The following is a 14,005-nucleotide window of genomic DNA, read 5'->3' as shown; positions in this document are numbered from 1 at the left end:
CCCGACAACAAATTAACCTGAATAAATATTTCTGTGTGTGTGTGTGTGTGTAAATAAATGTAGAGGAGACTACTTTTACTTTGACTAGTTCCAATGAGAATCATACACGTCTCGTTCTTTAATTAGGCTGGATCCTCATCTTCCCATCACCGTCCGTCCCACTACAACCCCAAATCCATCCATCCCACATTCTTGCCTTAGAAGGTTTCACTAATTACACTTCCTTTTTTTGTTTTTCTATTTTGAGATTTGACAACTTTTCTTTATATATTTTTTTTAAAAAAAGTTGTTTGGACAAAACCAAATCATTTTGCAATTTGCAGTAATGCTTCTTTTCTTTTTCTTTATCCAATCATTTTTTTTTTTTGTAGTTCATTGGATCCATTTTACATCATGTATGTATGTAGTAGCTATTGTTGTAAATTCTAAACAAAATTAGAAACTGCTAAACTACTAGACTACCTATAATGCCCATTATTATAATATCTGTTTGAAGTAACATTTCTTTATTGAATACTACTATATACTAATAAAAGGTAGTCGACTTATTTTTTTTTTTGCTGTGGTTAAAAAAGCTCAACTTGTTAATTCCATGACTAATTATGCCAAATTACATAATTTTTTGGACCGACCTCATTCTCTAAAAATGTAATCTAGCCATTAAAAAACATCAAATATAAAATAAATTCTAAAAAATTTCTTGGCAGCGAAGGAGAGAGAAAGAGAGAAGAGGAGGAGGGAGGTATCTGAACCATCTGTTTTCTCTCTGAAATAAAATAAATAAATAATTTTTTGGGTAATATTCTAAACTTGCACATTTGATCTCTCCATCCAGTTTTTTTTCATCCTCTTAAGTTGTGAAGACTAATCAAGATTTATTCTTTCTTCTGGTTTCTTTTCTTCCTTCCTCCTTTGTTTGACCTCCTCGTTTCTTTCCGCATTTTCTCGGGAAAAATCCAATACACAAACACAACACACACACAAAAAAAAACAAAAAAAAAAAAGATTGTGGTTTTCTGATAGTCTCTCTAATTAAATCCTTTTTACCCAATTGGTTCTGGCCTGATTTGGCGCAAACCCTTTTCTTTTTTTTTGTTTGTGTTAATTTGGATTCTGGTGTTTTGGGTGGTGGATCAGAGGAAGAATATGATGACGAGTATGGAAGGGATGATGGAGATGGGTGTGTTGGATGATATCATTAGGAGATTGTTGGAAGGTAAAGGAGGCAAACAGGTTCAGCTTTCCGAGATCGAGATCCGTCAACTCTGCGTTAACGCCCGTCAAATCTTCCTCTCTCAGCCTAATCTTCTCGAGCTTCATGCCCCCATTCGCATCTGCGGTCTCTCCCTCTCTCTCTCTCTCTCTCTCTCTCTCTCTCTCTCTCTATGTGGGGATGATGATGATGAATAAATGTTGTGGCTTTTTGGTTTTGATGATTTGGGTTTGATTGGTATTACACGATTGATTAAAAAGATGATTAATTTTGCATGTAAGATGAGAGATTGATTGATGATGAAATTTTTTTTGTTGATTAGGGTTCCTTTTTTTTCCTTTCTTAATGTCTTGTGTTTGAAGATTGAGGGCTTTCTTTTCCCTATATTTAATATGGCTTCCTCTGCATATGAAACTCTAGAAAGTTTTGATTTTGATGGATTTTTTGCATTATGTTTCCTAAAAATCTGCCTGATGGTTTCATCTTTGAGGTACTTATGGTTTTTCACTTTGATATCTCTAATCAGGTGATATCCATGGACAGTACCAAGACCTTCTCAGGCTATTCGAATATGGAGGCTATCCTCCTTCTGCAAACTATCTCTTCCTCGGCGATTATGTTGATAGAGGCAAGCAAAGTCTTGAAACCATTTGTTTACTCTTGGCTTACAAAATCCGTTATCCATCCAAGATTTTTCTCTTGAGAGGCAACCATGAAGACGCTAAGATCAACAGGATTTACGGCTTCTATGACGAATGCAAACGGAGATTTAATGTACGTCTTTGGAAGATTTTCACCGACTGCTTCAATTGTTTGCCCGTAGCTGCTCTCATTGACGAGAAGATCCTTTGTATGCATGGTGGCTTGTCACCCGAATTGCAAAACCTGGGGCAGATCCGAGAGATTCAAAGGCCTACTGAGATCCCTGACAATGGTCTTCTTTGTGATTTACTTTGGTCTGATCCTGATCAGAAGAATGAAGGATGGACTGATAGCGACCGAGGTATCTCCTGCACGTTTGGAGCCGATGTTGTCGCTGACTTTTTGGATAAGAATGATCTTGATCTCATTTGCAGAGGCCATCAGGTAAACAGACTTCCCTAGAGATCAACCAGTTCTGCGATTTTTTTCGTTCTTTAGAAATACTTGATATTAGTTGAGATACTCTTATGAGAACCTCTCAAGATATTGACTTGCTAGGGATGAGTTTGCAGGTAGTGGAAGATGGGTATGAGTTTTTCGCAAAACGGAGATTAGTCACAATATTCTCAGCTCCAAACTATGGTGGAGAGTTTGACAATGCCGGTGCATTATTGAGCGTGGATCAATCTCTCGTTTGCTCCTTTGAGATTCTGAAACCGGCTCCAGCTTCTAGCAGTAATCCTCTCAAGAAGGTTCGTTTAAAAGACCAAGAAGTCCCTTCTTTTGACAATTCAATTGGTTAGCTAGGATAAACCAAATAATCTGAATTCAACAGGACTATGCCTTTTGGACATGTTGAGTCTCATGACAAGTTTTGTTCTTTTGGTTACTTCGAGTCAAAGTTAACACATATTTCCACAATCTAAATTTTCTCCTTTTTATTATCAGGTACCAAAAATGGGGAAGTCTTGAAACTCAATAAAGCTTATCAGGCTAGGCTCGGTGCATTTCTTCAGATGTGGTAAACTGCAATGAAGAGGAGAACCTCAAAAGGCTACTTTACTTAGTCATCAAAGAAGAAGAAGCATCTGTAGAAAAAAACAAGAGAGAGAGAGAGAAAAAAAAACAAAGGTTGTTAATCCAAATATTCTGTGTATAGTTGCAGAAACATCTCTTTTCTGCTTCTGGAGATCGTCATCATCTCCTTTTGGTCTGTTCTATTTGTCTTTCTTGTTTCGGTTACTCCTTTTTTTTTTTTTTAACACCTTAGTTTAACTTAGAGTGGCCTCTCCTCTTTTTGCATTTAATTTTCTTGTATCATCAAATTCCCACATTTCTTAATCTTTTTTCCATATTGAATTTGACTTTCAATGTTTGGCTCTTTACTTTTCTGATTCTTCTGTACAGTAACCTTTTGATTTACCGAGTATTTCTTAATGGGGTTTCTTATTTTTCACCCAACTATAGCAGTGCTTTTTACAGAGATTGTCTACTGGTTAAATTGCTAAGGAACTCAAAAAATATTTCATCTTTGAAAACCTCTTCTCCCTATACTTTCCTTGTCAATCTTCTTGCGCATCCCTCTGGATTCTAGCTAGCCTGTGCCGCCGGAAATCCCACCTGAGTTAAAACATTCCAAAGCAAGATTCAAGCAAACATCAATCGGTTTAAAAACTTGTAAAGGGGAACTGAACGATTTGAGAGAGAGAGAGAGAAAGAGGCAAAACCATAGTAAGAGCATTTGTCCAAGATATGTTAGGCGCAAAAAGATCATCATCTGACCAGAAGACTTTATAATCAGCTCTAATATTGCACTGCTTCCGTAACAAGGTTCTTCTGCGGAATGAGCAGCTGTTTGAACAGCGAAGCCCATTGCATAGCAGAACGGGACCATGACCTAAAACATAACAGAGACAAGCTCTCTCAATCTCTCACTCTTAAGACTTATGAATTCTCAATAGTTTTCTATCTCAAGATTTCAAAAACACCGGTATTACCTGATTACTGCCATTACTAGTAAAGTAAGCTTCTGAGCAAGCTTCAAAGACACTGTTACAAAAGGAGGCACAGATGCGTGGAGGCCCTGACTGAATCCCAAACTTTGAGTGACAGACTGAAAGTTCCAACAGCTCAAACAAATCCAAGCAATCTTGAGTAGCTTCTCCATAAGTAGCCAGCTTTTTGGAAGCTAATGAAGCTGACTGCATGGTTGAAGCAGAGCAACCAGTCTTCCAACTGAACACTTTCCACAGGTCTAGATACTTCAACTGAAGATAAGCAGACTGAGGTTCTGACTGGTATGGCGGTGATACTGATCGTACTCCATTCTCATTTGTTTTAAAGGCTTCACCTAAAGAACAAACACTTAATTTCAACAACACATTGTACAATACAGAATCCAATCTTCGTTATAATGAAAGACTACCGCCCCATCTCCTGTTGCAATGTGTTGTATAAGGTTGTTTCAAAGATCATCGCCAATCGGTTAAAGTCTATCCTGCCAGCGTTCATCGCTCCAAACCAATCTGCTTTTATCAAAGATCGACTTATGATGGAGAATTTGTTGCTTGCGTCTGAGCTGGTGAAGGATTATCATAAAGAGTCAATCTCCTCGCGTTGCATGATGAAGATTGACATCTCCAAGGCTTTCGATTCAGTCCAGTGGTCTTTCTTGCTCAACGTCCTCAAGGCTATCAATCTACCCAGTGTTTTCATACATTGGATTGAACTCTGTATTGGTTCGACTTCTTTCTCAGTTCAAGTAACTGGGGAGCTAGCCGGCTATATTCAGAGTACAAGAGGTTTACGTCAAGGATGTTCTCTATCTCCTTACCTCTTTGTCATTTGTATGAATGTGTTATCCCTTATGCTTGACAAAGCTGCAGTTGATCGCCGTATAGGTTACCATCCTCGTTGCAAGTCTCTCAATCTCACCCACCTCTGTTTTGCGGATGACATTCTTGTCTTCACGGATGGGCGTTCTAGCTCTATTGCTGCAACTTTGAGCATTTTCGAACAGTTTGCTGCAGCCTCTGGCCTTAAAATTAGCTTGGAGAAGTCTACTCTCTTCATGGCTGGTTCCACGCCTGAGCAACAGCAAGATATTCTACAACATTTCCTGTTTGCGGCTGGTTCTCTTCCTGTTCGTTATTTGGGTCTTCCTCTCCTTACTAGGTCGATGACGAGATCAGATTATCTGCCACTTCTTGAACGTATCCGTCAACATATTACCTCCTGGACAGGTCGTTTTCCTCTCCTTTGCAGGCAGGCTCTTGCTCATCAAATATGTGCTTGCTAGTCTCACCAACTTTTGGCTCTCTGCTTTTTGTTTGCCAAAGAAGTGTTTGCGGGAGATAGACGGTTTGTTCTCGGCTTTCTTGTGGTCTGGTCCGGATCTTAACTCGAAAAAAGCAAAGGTTTCCTGGTTGGATGTGTGTAGGCCTGTGGCTGAAGGGAGTTGGGGCTTCGTCGACTGCATGAGACGAACATGGTTTGTATCCTTAAGCTTACTTGGCGCCTTCTCTCTGCTCGATCCTCCTTGTGGGCTCGTTGGATTCGTTACAACCTGCTCCGCTCTGATTCCTTCTGGTCTGTTAGTGCATCGAGTGTTAGTGGTTCCTGGATGTGGAGGAAAATATTAAAGCATCGCAACCTAGCCATGTCGTTTTACAAAATGAAGGTCTCCTCTGGGATTGACACCTCCTTTTGGTTTGATAACTGGAGCTCCCTCGGTCAACTTTTTGCTTTGTTTGGGGCTCTGGGTTGCATTGATGTGGGGATCTCGAAGCAGAGTACGGTGGCAGAGGCTCTTTCCCTGCATCGTAGACGTCGACATCGTACTGAACTGTTGAATCAGTTAGAGGACGAGCTTCAGTCTCTTCGTCCTTTGTTGCAGGTCCTTGGCCGTGATCAGCCATTATGGCAATGCCGGAATGGTTCTTACAAATCCACCTTTGCTACATCTGATACTTGGCATTTAACTCGTCAGCACTACCCTCATTGCGCTTGGTCTAGTGGAGTTTGGTTCACTCACTCTACTCCGAAATACTGCTTTGTTACTAGAACTGTCAATTGGGCTGTCCACTGTCCAATGGGTGTGTCCATATGGGTGTTTCTATATATGGGCTATATTTGGACGGGCTATAATGGACAATGGTCCATTTGGACAATGGTCCAAAATATGCCCATGTCCATTTGGACATGCCCATTGGACAATGTTTTTTATTTTTGTTGTTTTAAGAACAGTCCTTAGTATTCTGTATTATATACCATTTCTAATTATATAAAAAACTGATAAATAATGTTAAACTGAAAGGTTACAAAACCTATGAAATTACTTAATAAGAGAGGTGTCTTGGCGACTTGGAGTTGAAGTTAATAATATAGGATTCATGTGAAGAAAATTAAAAATAAAAATCTAAAGAACAGAAGATCGATATGTCACATGGAATGGGACATACATATTAAGATGTCTTTCTATCCTCCGTCTTCCTCCCTTTGATGACAAGAAACCATTTCTTAAACCACATCTCTGAGCTGCCTCTTTCTACATTCAACCACAAACATAACAACAATTCACAATGATTTCAACAACAGGAACACAATTCGATGAACAACTTTAGAGAATGAATGAGGATAGAAACAAGTACCTGGAGAGTGATATTCAGCATTACACTGCCACAATAGTCCCTTCTTCCTCAACAAACTCAAACTCATCACCAAGTTCTTCAAAACCCCGAACCCAATTCCTTGCACAAATGAGAGCTTGCACATTGGAGGGTAATAAGCAACTCCTATATTTGTTAAGTACTCGACTCCCTATGCTAAAGGCGGATTCAGAAGCCACAGTTGTAAGAGGTATACTAAGAACATCACAAGCCATTAAGGCTAACTCCTTAAAACGACCTGAATTGTCTTTCCAATATGAGAGCAGATTCAAATTTTTAAACTGAACCATATCTAACCCTGACTCCTCTAGATAAGTATCTAGAGGAGATTTTCCATTACCTCCATTATTTTGTGAAAAGTAAGTATAAAATCCCTGACATAAGAATCAACAACAAGCTCAAAGTAAGTCACAAATTGTTACTTGGCTAGCTTTTCACAACCGACTTTCGACGGGTGATAAGTTGGTCCAATGGACGGCTACTGCAAATGGTGCATGTGTCCTCTGTAACAGCCAACAGGAAACTCGAAACCACCTCTTCTTCTCCTGTCCTTACTCCTCTCAAGTTTGGTCTTCTCTGACTTCTACTTTGTTGGGGAATAAGTTCACTGTAGTTTGGGATCAGCTAGCCTCTTTGCTACTCGACGACTCCATCCCTCGGCTCCAACGTTTTCTTCTGCGTTATGCTTTCCAAATTTCGATACACAGTATTTGGCGTGAACGCAATGCTAGGCGGCATGATAAGGCTCCCACTCCATCGTCCAGTCTCTTCCGTTTCATCGACAAAAGCATCCGTAACAGGCTGCTCACCTTGTCGAAGGTTCCTGGTTATGAGAATGGTCTTCAGCTCTGGTTCCAATCTCACCCACTTTAATCGGTTGTTTTAAGCAATTTTAGATTTCTATTTCTAAATTCAGCTACAATGATGCATTAAGTTGTAAAACAGTCTTTTTTGGTGAATATAATTTAACATTCATACAAAAAAAAAAAAGAGACGAAGCAATAAAACCAGAAACACCAACTTCGTTATATTTCTTCCCATCTTTCTCAGCTAATCTCTCTCTCTCTACGGATGCTCTCAAGTTCTTCGTTTTTTTCTTTAAAACTGATTCTCCCTCTCTTCCTTCTCCAGTTTTTTTTAGTAGTCGTCAAAAGGCTTTGGTTTAAGTCATATGAAGCGTTCCAATCCGGTTTACTATTCGATTTCGGTTTAATTATTTGGTTTCGAAATTTTCTCGGTCTTTGAAATTCACAAACCAAAATTAAAGCTGCGCACCATTATCCCTCCGGTTCATCGACATCAATTTAGAAAGGATAACAATTCGGTTCATTTCCGTAAATAACCTTTTTGTCTGGTTGTCTGTATTGAGAAACATTAAGGGTAATTTAGTAATTCTAAAAATTGCAAACGTTTTAGCGAGCAGAGAGGATCCCCGAAAGCCAAGAAGACACACATACTCTCTTCCGTCGCCGCCGCTAGTCTCGTCGGTGAGTTCCTTATTCTCCCGTTTCTAAATCTCTGATCTTTCGTTGGTATCCTGTGTTTGAATCCCTTTTTCTCTACCTGGGTTTTTGTCTCAGCTCTTTAGCTTTCTTGATTTCTGCGTTTTTTTGGATTTTTTTTTTTTTTTTTTTTTTNTGTCTTGTCTTGATCCGTGTGTTACCATCTCTGTATATAATCGGATGCTTTATCTCTAGTTCCTTTGATTGATTTTTAATTCCGTGATTTCTTAGGGTACGTTTGTTTGATTCCAGTGTTGTGTGCTTAATGGTCTGAGAAAGTTGTTGATTCTTGGCTCGGATAATTCACTTTTTGAGAATCTCTTAAAATTAGAGACTTTGGATTCATCTGATGGGTTTTGTGTGTTTTAGCCTTTTAGGTTTGTTTGTTTACCAGGAAAGTGTTAAGAGTCTACATCTAATTTTGTTTTATGAGCTGAAGAATAGTTTAAGAGCTTATCTTTCATTAGGGTATCAAAAGCCTATCTAGTCCATTGGTTCTTCAGCTCTGACCTTTAAGTTATCTCCTGTGTGTTGGGTTTGAAGTCTACGTTTGATTCCTATCTTAATTCTGAAGAGCCTGCCTACATCTACATGTTTTCTTTTTAGGAACATAACATCAATGGAGACGCAGCAGAAAACTCAAGCTGAAAACCCGCCAAAACCGGCCACGTCTTCATGTAGAAAGATGGCAAAGGATGATGCCAGTTTCCTAGAAGACGTTAAGGATCACATCGATGAATTCATCAATGCTTCTATGGATGATCACAAGAACTGTTTCAACAAGACCATCAAGAAGGTTCTTCTCTTCATTGTTTTACTAAACACACATAATAGATCTTGATTACTGAGAGAGCCACTACTTGTGATTTGGCTAACTGTATAGCTTGTGATTGATTTTTTTCAGATGTTTGGATTATCAAGGGCTGTTGCAGAGAAGCATGAAGCTGAGGCTAAAGGAGTCGAGAGTTTTTTGCCTCTTCAGACTTCAGTCTCGGATTAGTAGAGAAACTGATAGAATCAATCTATAACATGTTGTTGGTTTGGTTTGTTTCGTTTAATGTTTATGGGATATACCCGTTTTAATTTATTACAGTAAATAAATTGAAGAGTACAATTTATTTTTACAATAACAAATCAACAGTCAAAAACATTGTTTTTAGTTGAGTGCCAAAGAGTGTTATGAATCTATTAATTCTGCAATTTCCTATTTTCAATGTGGAAAGCAAACCGAGTTAGACATCCCGTTCCATCCTACACGTCCTTAAGAGGTGTTAATATTTAGCTCAACCGATTTTCATGTAATGTTAATTCAACACTTGGGTTACTTTTTAATGGTTTTCCAAATAATTTTGCTATGTAAACTAATTTTTATTTGAATTGGTTTCAAGGTTTTTGTTGCAGCTAGATGAGAGGAGAATCTCACTTGCTTCAGCTCAAAGCGTTTCATATGGTTAGGCTCAGCCTCTGTTTCTTGATGAAGCTCAAGTTCGTTTTTTAGTTTTGAGATCTCATCTTGCCTTCCCATGTTGAAATGTGTTTTGATGATAAAGCACGTTCCTTTTCTGTGACATCTTCCAGAGATTTGATTTTCAAGATCAAAGATTCCGAAGAGGATTGAATTGACAAGCTCGTGTGAGTGTGTGTCTTAGATAGGCCATAGTAGTAGGTTTATGGTTTAGGTAACGACTTAAAAGTTGAACATAAACTGATTAGAACGAACACATATATATTTGTTTTGCTTTTCTGTTGTGTTGCAGACAAGTTTTGTTTCAGTTGCATCAAACAATGGATCAAAGTTGTTTAGAGAGTACTTAAGAGTATCTAACTCTGATTTCATCTTTGTTTTGCAGATTTGTATTGACAAAAGAACAGAGATAAAGGTTGAGATGTTACTAATCAGAATAAGGTTGAGATGTTACAAATCAGAATAAGGTATGTCAGTAGAATCAAATGTAAATAATTGCCAAGAGAATTAACTATGACAAAAAGAAAAACCCAAAGCCATAATATCTAATCAACTGGTTCTAACATTAAAGAACGCGAAGGTGGAGCCTTGAAGCATAAGGATTCCAAAAGAGTCCAATCGCCTCGCCTGCTTTCAGTTCCTTTCTTTGAACAAAATCCTTGTTCCAATTGTTATTCAATACATAGCTTCCAGCTGAATTCCATCTCTTGAAACACAACTGATGCGTAGTTTTTTCTTTACTATCGAACACGGTGATTTTTAGCCCCAGATGGTCTTCGTCTTCCACTAATTTGATCTCTTCTTCTGTCAAGTAGTTCAGAATATGCTCATTCGTGGGTTCCTTTGGTATTAGAAGCCGTGTCTGACTACCGACGTCGCTCATGGTGAGTGTTTTCTTGATTTTCCATATATCTGCTTCTATCGAGACAGTTAACTCTGTTGCAATAATCATGTCGCTCTCTTCCCCTGGCATGTTTCTGAAGTATGCGAGGCTAACTCCTGTTTCGTTTCTTGTGACAGATGGAGGAACCACACATGCAAACTCTCCACCTTGGCAAGGAAAGAGATCAAGAAGAGCAACACTTTCGCAAGGAAAGAGTTCGAGAAGACGTGGCGATGTTGGAGACGATGGAGGAGTATCATCTTGTGTGTTCATTACCAGTCCTTCGCTTCTTATACCACAAGGCACCGTATACGCCAACCCTTCACCGTTGCACGGAAAGAGAAGCATCGTTGGAGACGAATTAAAATAGGTGAATGGGAATGTTACTTTTGAGAATTTACTTATATATAGACATACGAACTTCACAATCCTAATCAGAGTCGAAGATGGCTATAAACTATTTTCCCAATTTGTGAAGGAAAACAATTTCTAGTCGAAATACAACAAAATTCACATCTACCACAACTGAATCATTCCATGTTTACCAATTTTTTAAAAAAGATTATCCATACGAGCTCAAAGTAAGATAACCAACGAGAGTTAACTTGAACAAAACTAAATAACATCTGACAAAAAAAGACAAAGGGGCAAAGGCAAATTGTATTCAGTACCAAGTAGAAACCAAAAAACAGAAACATGGAATAGAATATAGTTCTAAACCAAAGTGGGTTTTTAGTCTTCCTCCTCTCCCTCGTTCTCAGCGATGTTGAAGTACCTCAACTCATAGAGATTACGGTCCTTGTTCGCTGCAATCACTCTGAGCCAATCCCTCACATTGTGCTTCTTGAGGTATTTCTTTGTCAAGTACTTCAAATACCTGAAATCACACACACAAAAAAGACAGTTAGTAGACAAACAAATGCACTTGGGATTGCTTAAACTAAGAAACAAACCAATCACCACTTGTGTTAGACACTGTTAGATTAGTATGGCTCTAATAAAGTCACTTTCTATCACATCTTTAGACTGACACAGGATCACAAGCAATGAAACAAAACGAGCAAAGATCAATTGAGTTTCATCAGTTATTACCTCTTGGAGAATTGGCCATCTGAAGTAACAGTGATCTTGCTCTTCTCACGGGTGATTGTGACTGAATCACCAAGAGCACCAGCTTTGCCACCGACCTTGATCCTCTCCTGAAGGAACTTCTCAAGGGAAGCAATCTCCATGATCTTGTCATCCACAGGCTTGGAACAATCAATGGAGAAGGAAACTCCCTTCTTCTTTCCCTTGGCAACAGCTGCACTTCCACGACTCATTTTTTCAACCCTTCTCTGCAAATTCCAAACATTCAATCCATAAGAATTCAATCACACATTCATCGCGTTTTAGCTACAGATAAATGAATCCTATGGTTTCTACATTACATTAAACGCCATTTTCAAGCTCCTATGACTACCTCATAACCTGGAAAATGTGGAGTGAGATCTGTTTAGCAGATGAGAATTGAAACTTCTTAGATTCATTATATCTATTCTAGCCATACTCAATTACACTTTCAACAGAAGAAAACAAAAAAGAAGCTAAGCCAAGAGGAAATGAAACTAAGAATTCGTTTCTTCTATTCAATCTTCACATCTTGCGAGACAAGCCTATATCGAATTATAATCAGAAATTGAAGAGCTTGCATTCCATTGGAGAGAGATAGTAACAGTGTACCTTGAAACAAACCCTAGAAGGTGATACTCTCTGAGGAGACGAGCGGCGTCTTTTAGCTCTGGGGAGAATGAAACAAAGGGCTCTAGGGTTTTGGCGCATTTAAAGTGGTCGGTCTTGTAACCCTAATTTATATTCTTTTTAAATAACCCTAACCTCCCCCAAGTTTTTCTTTTATCTCAAAGCAACCCCAATACTTCTCTAGTTTTATAAATAACCTCAGCCTCCCCTAGATTTTCTAAATCTCAAAATAACCCGAAAACTTCATATTTTAATAACAACTCCAAATTAGTAACCAAGCAAGTCATACCTTTTCCTGTGAATCATCAACAAATTGAATCATGGATTTATTATTTTCAATACGTTCTCTCTTACAAATCTGTATCTTGTGTGCAATATGCAACACAGAACAATCCCTCTGAAAGTATCAAAAGAATGATATAATAATAATATGCAAATTGCTTTTAATAAAAAAAATACATGAAATATTTGCTTAAAGGTCTACAAAAATCATCTCTAGCTACGTGTCCCCTGTAGTAGCAAACAGAATAAGCAGTGACCACCATTGCATGTTAAAGGGTTCAGAATTTAGTCTTTGTGAGATATGTTTTCCGGCGGCAGAAATATCGGATATCGGTTGGTAGCTTCAGTTTTGTGGTCATAGTACTCCACCACAGCTGCTCCAGCCAAAGCAGCTAAGGTCAGAGCCTGAGCGTGCAACCTGAGAAGAAGGAAAATGCTGTGAAAATGTTTCCATGTAAGGAGAAAGTTGTAATATTAAAATTTGTGATACATTCTATCATCTCCTGTTACATCCATCATCATTATATGTTCATGGCAAAAACACACATAGAACAAAGTGTAATAATCAACATCAGAGTTCCCGGACTTGAATGGAACAGAAGTGTAAATTTGTTGTGCGAACATGAAAGCGATGACAAAGGTAAGACATAATGAAGAAAATTGTAAATTGAGCATACTATATGTTTACCTGGTGAACAAAATGAAGAAACAAAGAAAAGAAACCCCACACATACACACATAAATTTCGATGCTTTCCTAATAGATCAAAGATTCAAGTCAAGCAGAATGCAGCGAGCAATATAAAGCCAAGAAAGGGGAAAGAGCCATGGTGCCATATATTGCTTAAATCTAACAATGTTCATGGCTAAGGAATAAGTGTTTCGAAACACAAATGAAACTCAAAAAGTCCACAACAAAATCATATACTTGGCGGAATCAAAACTATAATAACCAAAAAAACAATACCTGGCGTGGATGATCTTGACACTGGTTTTCATGGCAGGTTGAGACCAGTTATAGGCGATAGAACCGGTGATACCACTGAGCCATAAACAACCTATGATGCAAGGGCCAATACAGATTTCAGAGTTAGATAACGAAGCCAAATTACAAAACAACAAAAGTAGATGTTGCATTCTCTATTTCTTATATATGCATGTCACAGAAGGATAAGAATTGAGGACCAAAAATGTCGTATAATCAAATCAGAAAGAGGCTAATATGTCTCATTTAATCAAGACAGGTACAAAAAAAAACTTAGGATGAAGAGAACTAGCCACATAACAGAAACCGCAAAACGCTAATCAATTCTACTATATGACAATATAAAACAAAGGATAACAATGTAATCTAGATCCATAATCACAAAACCAAAGTGGATATAACGAATCATCATTAGAAAAGAATTGTTCAGATGATGAAACGACACAAGAAACAAGGATGATTGATTACCGACGGTACGGAGCTTGTGATCGGAGACCCATTTTCTGATTTCTTCGAGTTTGGTCTTTGATTCCGCCATTGCTTTGGTAATATTTGGAGGCCCCCCGAAAGCAAAAATCAAAACTTTGAAAGAAAAAATTAGAGGTCCGCCTATGTCCCAGCAAGGTT

At 38.3% G+C, this 14,005-nt stretch overlaps 4 protein-coding genes across 6 annotated transcripts; 2 read left to right on the top strand and 2 right to left on the bottom strand.

The window, feature by feature from the left end:
• On the top strand, positions 736-3,251 carry LOC104713675 (serine/threonine-protein phosphatase PP1 isozyme 9). The gene is made up of 4 exons (XM_010430888.2): positions 736-1,339; positions 1,740-2,299; positions 2,428-2,607; positions 2,804-3,251. The coding sequence occupies exons 1-4, from the start codon at positions 1,147-1,149 to the stop codon at positions 2,825-2,827; spliced, it is 957 nt and encodes a 318-aa protein (XP_010429190.1). The 5' UTR covers positions 736-1,146; the 3' UTR covers positions 2,828-3,251.
• LOC104713587 lies at positions 7,903-9,188 on the top strand. The gene is made up of 3 exons (XM_010430780.2): positions 7,903-8,009; positions 8,631-8,820; positions 8,929-9,188. The coding sequence occupies exons 2-3, from the start codon at positions 8,644-8,646 to the stop codon at positions 9,022-9,024; spliced, it is 273 nt and encodes a 90-aa protein (XP_010429082.1). The 5' UTR covers positions 7,903-8,009; positions 8,631-8,643; the 3' UTR covers positions 9,025-9,188.
• On the bottom strand, positions 10,913-12,208 carry LOC104713445 (60S ribosomal protein L22-2-like). 2 transcript variants are annotated; one of them, XM_010430671.2, is made up of 4 exons: positions 12,095-12,171; positions 11,803-11,842; positions 11,465-11,709; positions 10,913-11,249 (listed from the first exon to the last, which is right to left on the bottom strand). In XM_010430671.2, the coding sequence occupies exons 2-4, from the start codon at positions 11,812-11,814 to the stop codon at positions 11,105-11,107; spliced, it is 402 nt and encodes a 133-aa protein (XP_010428973.1). In that variant the 5' UTR covers positions 11,815-11,842; positions 12,095-12,171; the 3' UTR covers positions 10,913-11,104. The 2 variants fall into 2 exon arrangements, with proteins under 2 accessions (XP_010428973.1, XP_010428897.1); XM_010430595.2 differs by lacking the exon at positions 11,803-11,842 and having other exon boundaries at positions 12,095-12,208.
• Positions 12,411-14,003, bottom strand: LOC104713353. 2 transcript variants are annotated; one of them, XM_010430487.1, is made up of 3 exons: positions 13,847-14,003; positions 13,361-13,451; positions 12,411-12,812 (listed from the first exon to the last, which is right to left on the bottom strand). In XM_010430487.1, exons 1-3 carry the CDS (start codon positions 13,914-13,916, stop codon positions 12,680-12,682), a joined length of 294 nt encoding a protein of 97 aa, XP_010428789.1. In that variant the 5' UTR covers positions 13,917-14,003; the 3' UTR covers positions 12,411-12,679. The 2 variants fall into 2 exon arrangements, with proteins under 2 accessions (XP_010428789.1, XP_019093262.1); XM_019237717.1 differs by lacking the exon at positions 12,411-12,812 and adding an exon at positions 12,820-13,150.

Source organism: Camelina sativa, chromosome 1, assembly GCF_000633955.1.
Source record: "Camelina sativa cultivar DH55 chromosome 1, Cs, whole genome shotgun sequence".
In the NCBI taxonomy this organism is placed as follows: domain Eukaryota; kingdom Viridiplantae; phylum Streptophyta; class Magnoliopsida; order Brassicales; family Brassicaceae; genus Camelina; species Camelina sativa.
The sequence above is the reverse complement of the archived record's forward strand: the minus strand, read 5'-3'. Positions and strand labels throughout refer to the sequence as shown.

Bases quoted from the DNA above. Each gene is read 5' to 3' on its own strand.
- LOC104713587 (XM_010430780.2), top strand. From the start codon at position 8,644: ATGGAGACGCAGCAGAAAACTCAAGCTGAAAACCCGCCAAAACCGGCC. The intron at 8,821-8,928 runs GTTCTTCTCTTC...GATTTTTTTCAG, and splicing joins TCAACAAGACCATCAAGAAG to ATGTTTGGATTATCAAGGGC.
- LOC104713675 (XM_010430888.2), top strand. From the start codon at position 1,147: ATGATGACGAGTATGGAAGGGATGATGGAGATGGGTGTGTTGGATGAT. The intron at 1,340-1,739 runs GTCTCTCCCTCT...ATCTCTAATCAG, and splicing joins TGCCCCCATTCGCATCTGCG to GTGATATCCATGGACAGTAC. The intron at 2,300-2,427 runs GTAAACAGACTT...ATGAGTTTGCAG, and splicing joins TCATTTGCAGAGGCCATCAG to GTAGTGGAAGATGGGTATGA.
- LOC104713353 (XM_019237717.1), bottom strand. From the start codon at position 13,916: ATGGCGGAATCAAAGACCAAACTCGAAGAAATCAGAAAATGGGTCTCC. The intron at 13,452-13,846 runs GTAATCAATCAT...CTTGCATCATAG, and splicing joins TCACAAGCTCCGTACCGTCG to GTTGTTTATGGCTCAGTGGT. The intron at 13,151-13,360 runs GTATTGTTTTTT...TTGATCTATTAG, and splicing joins GTCAAGATCATCCACGCCAG to GAAAGCATCGAAATTTATGT.
- LOC104713445 (XM_010430595.2), bottom strand. From the start codon at position 12,193: ATGCGCCAAAACCCTAGAGCCCTTTGTTTCATTCTCCCCAGAGCTAAA. The intron at 11,710-12,094 runs GTACACTGTTAC...TGGAATTTGCAG, and splicing joins CTTCTAGGGTTTGTTTCAAG to AGAAGGGTTGAAAAAATGAG. The intron at 11,250-11,464 runs GTAATAACTGAT...GTGTGATTTCAG, and splicing joins GATGGCCAATTCTCCAAGAG to GTATTTGAAGTACTTGACAA.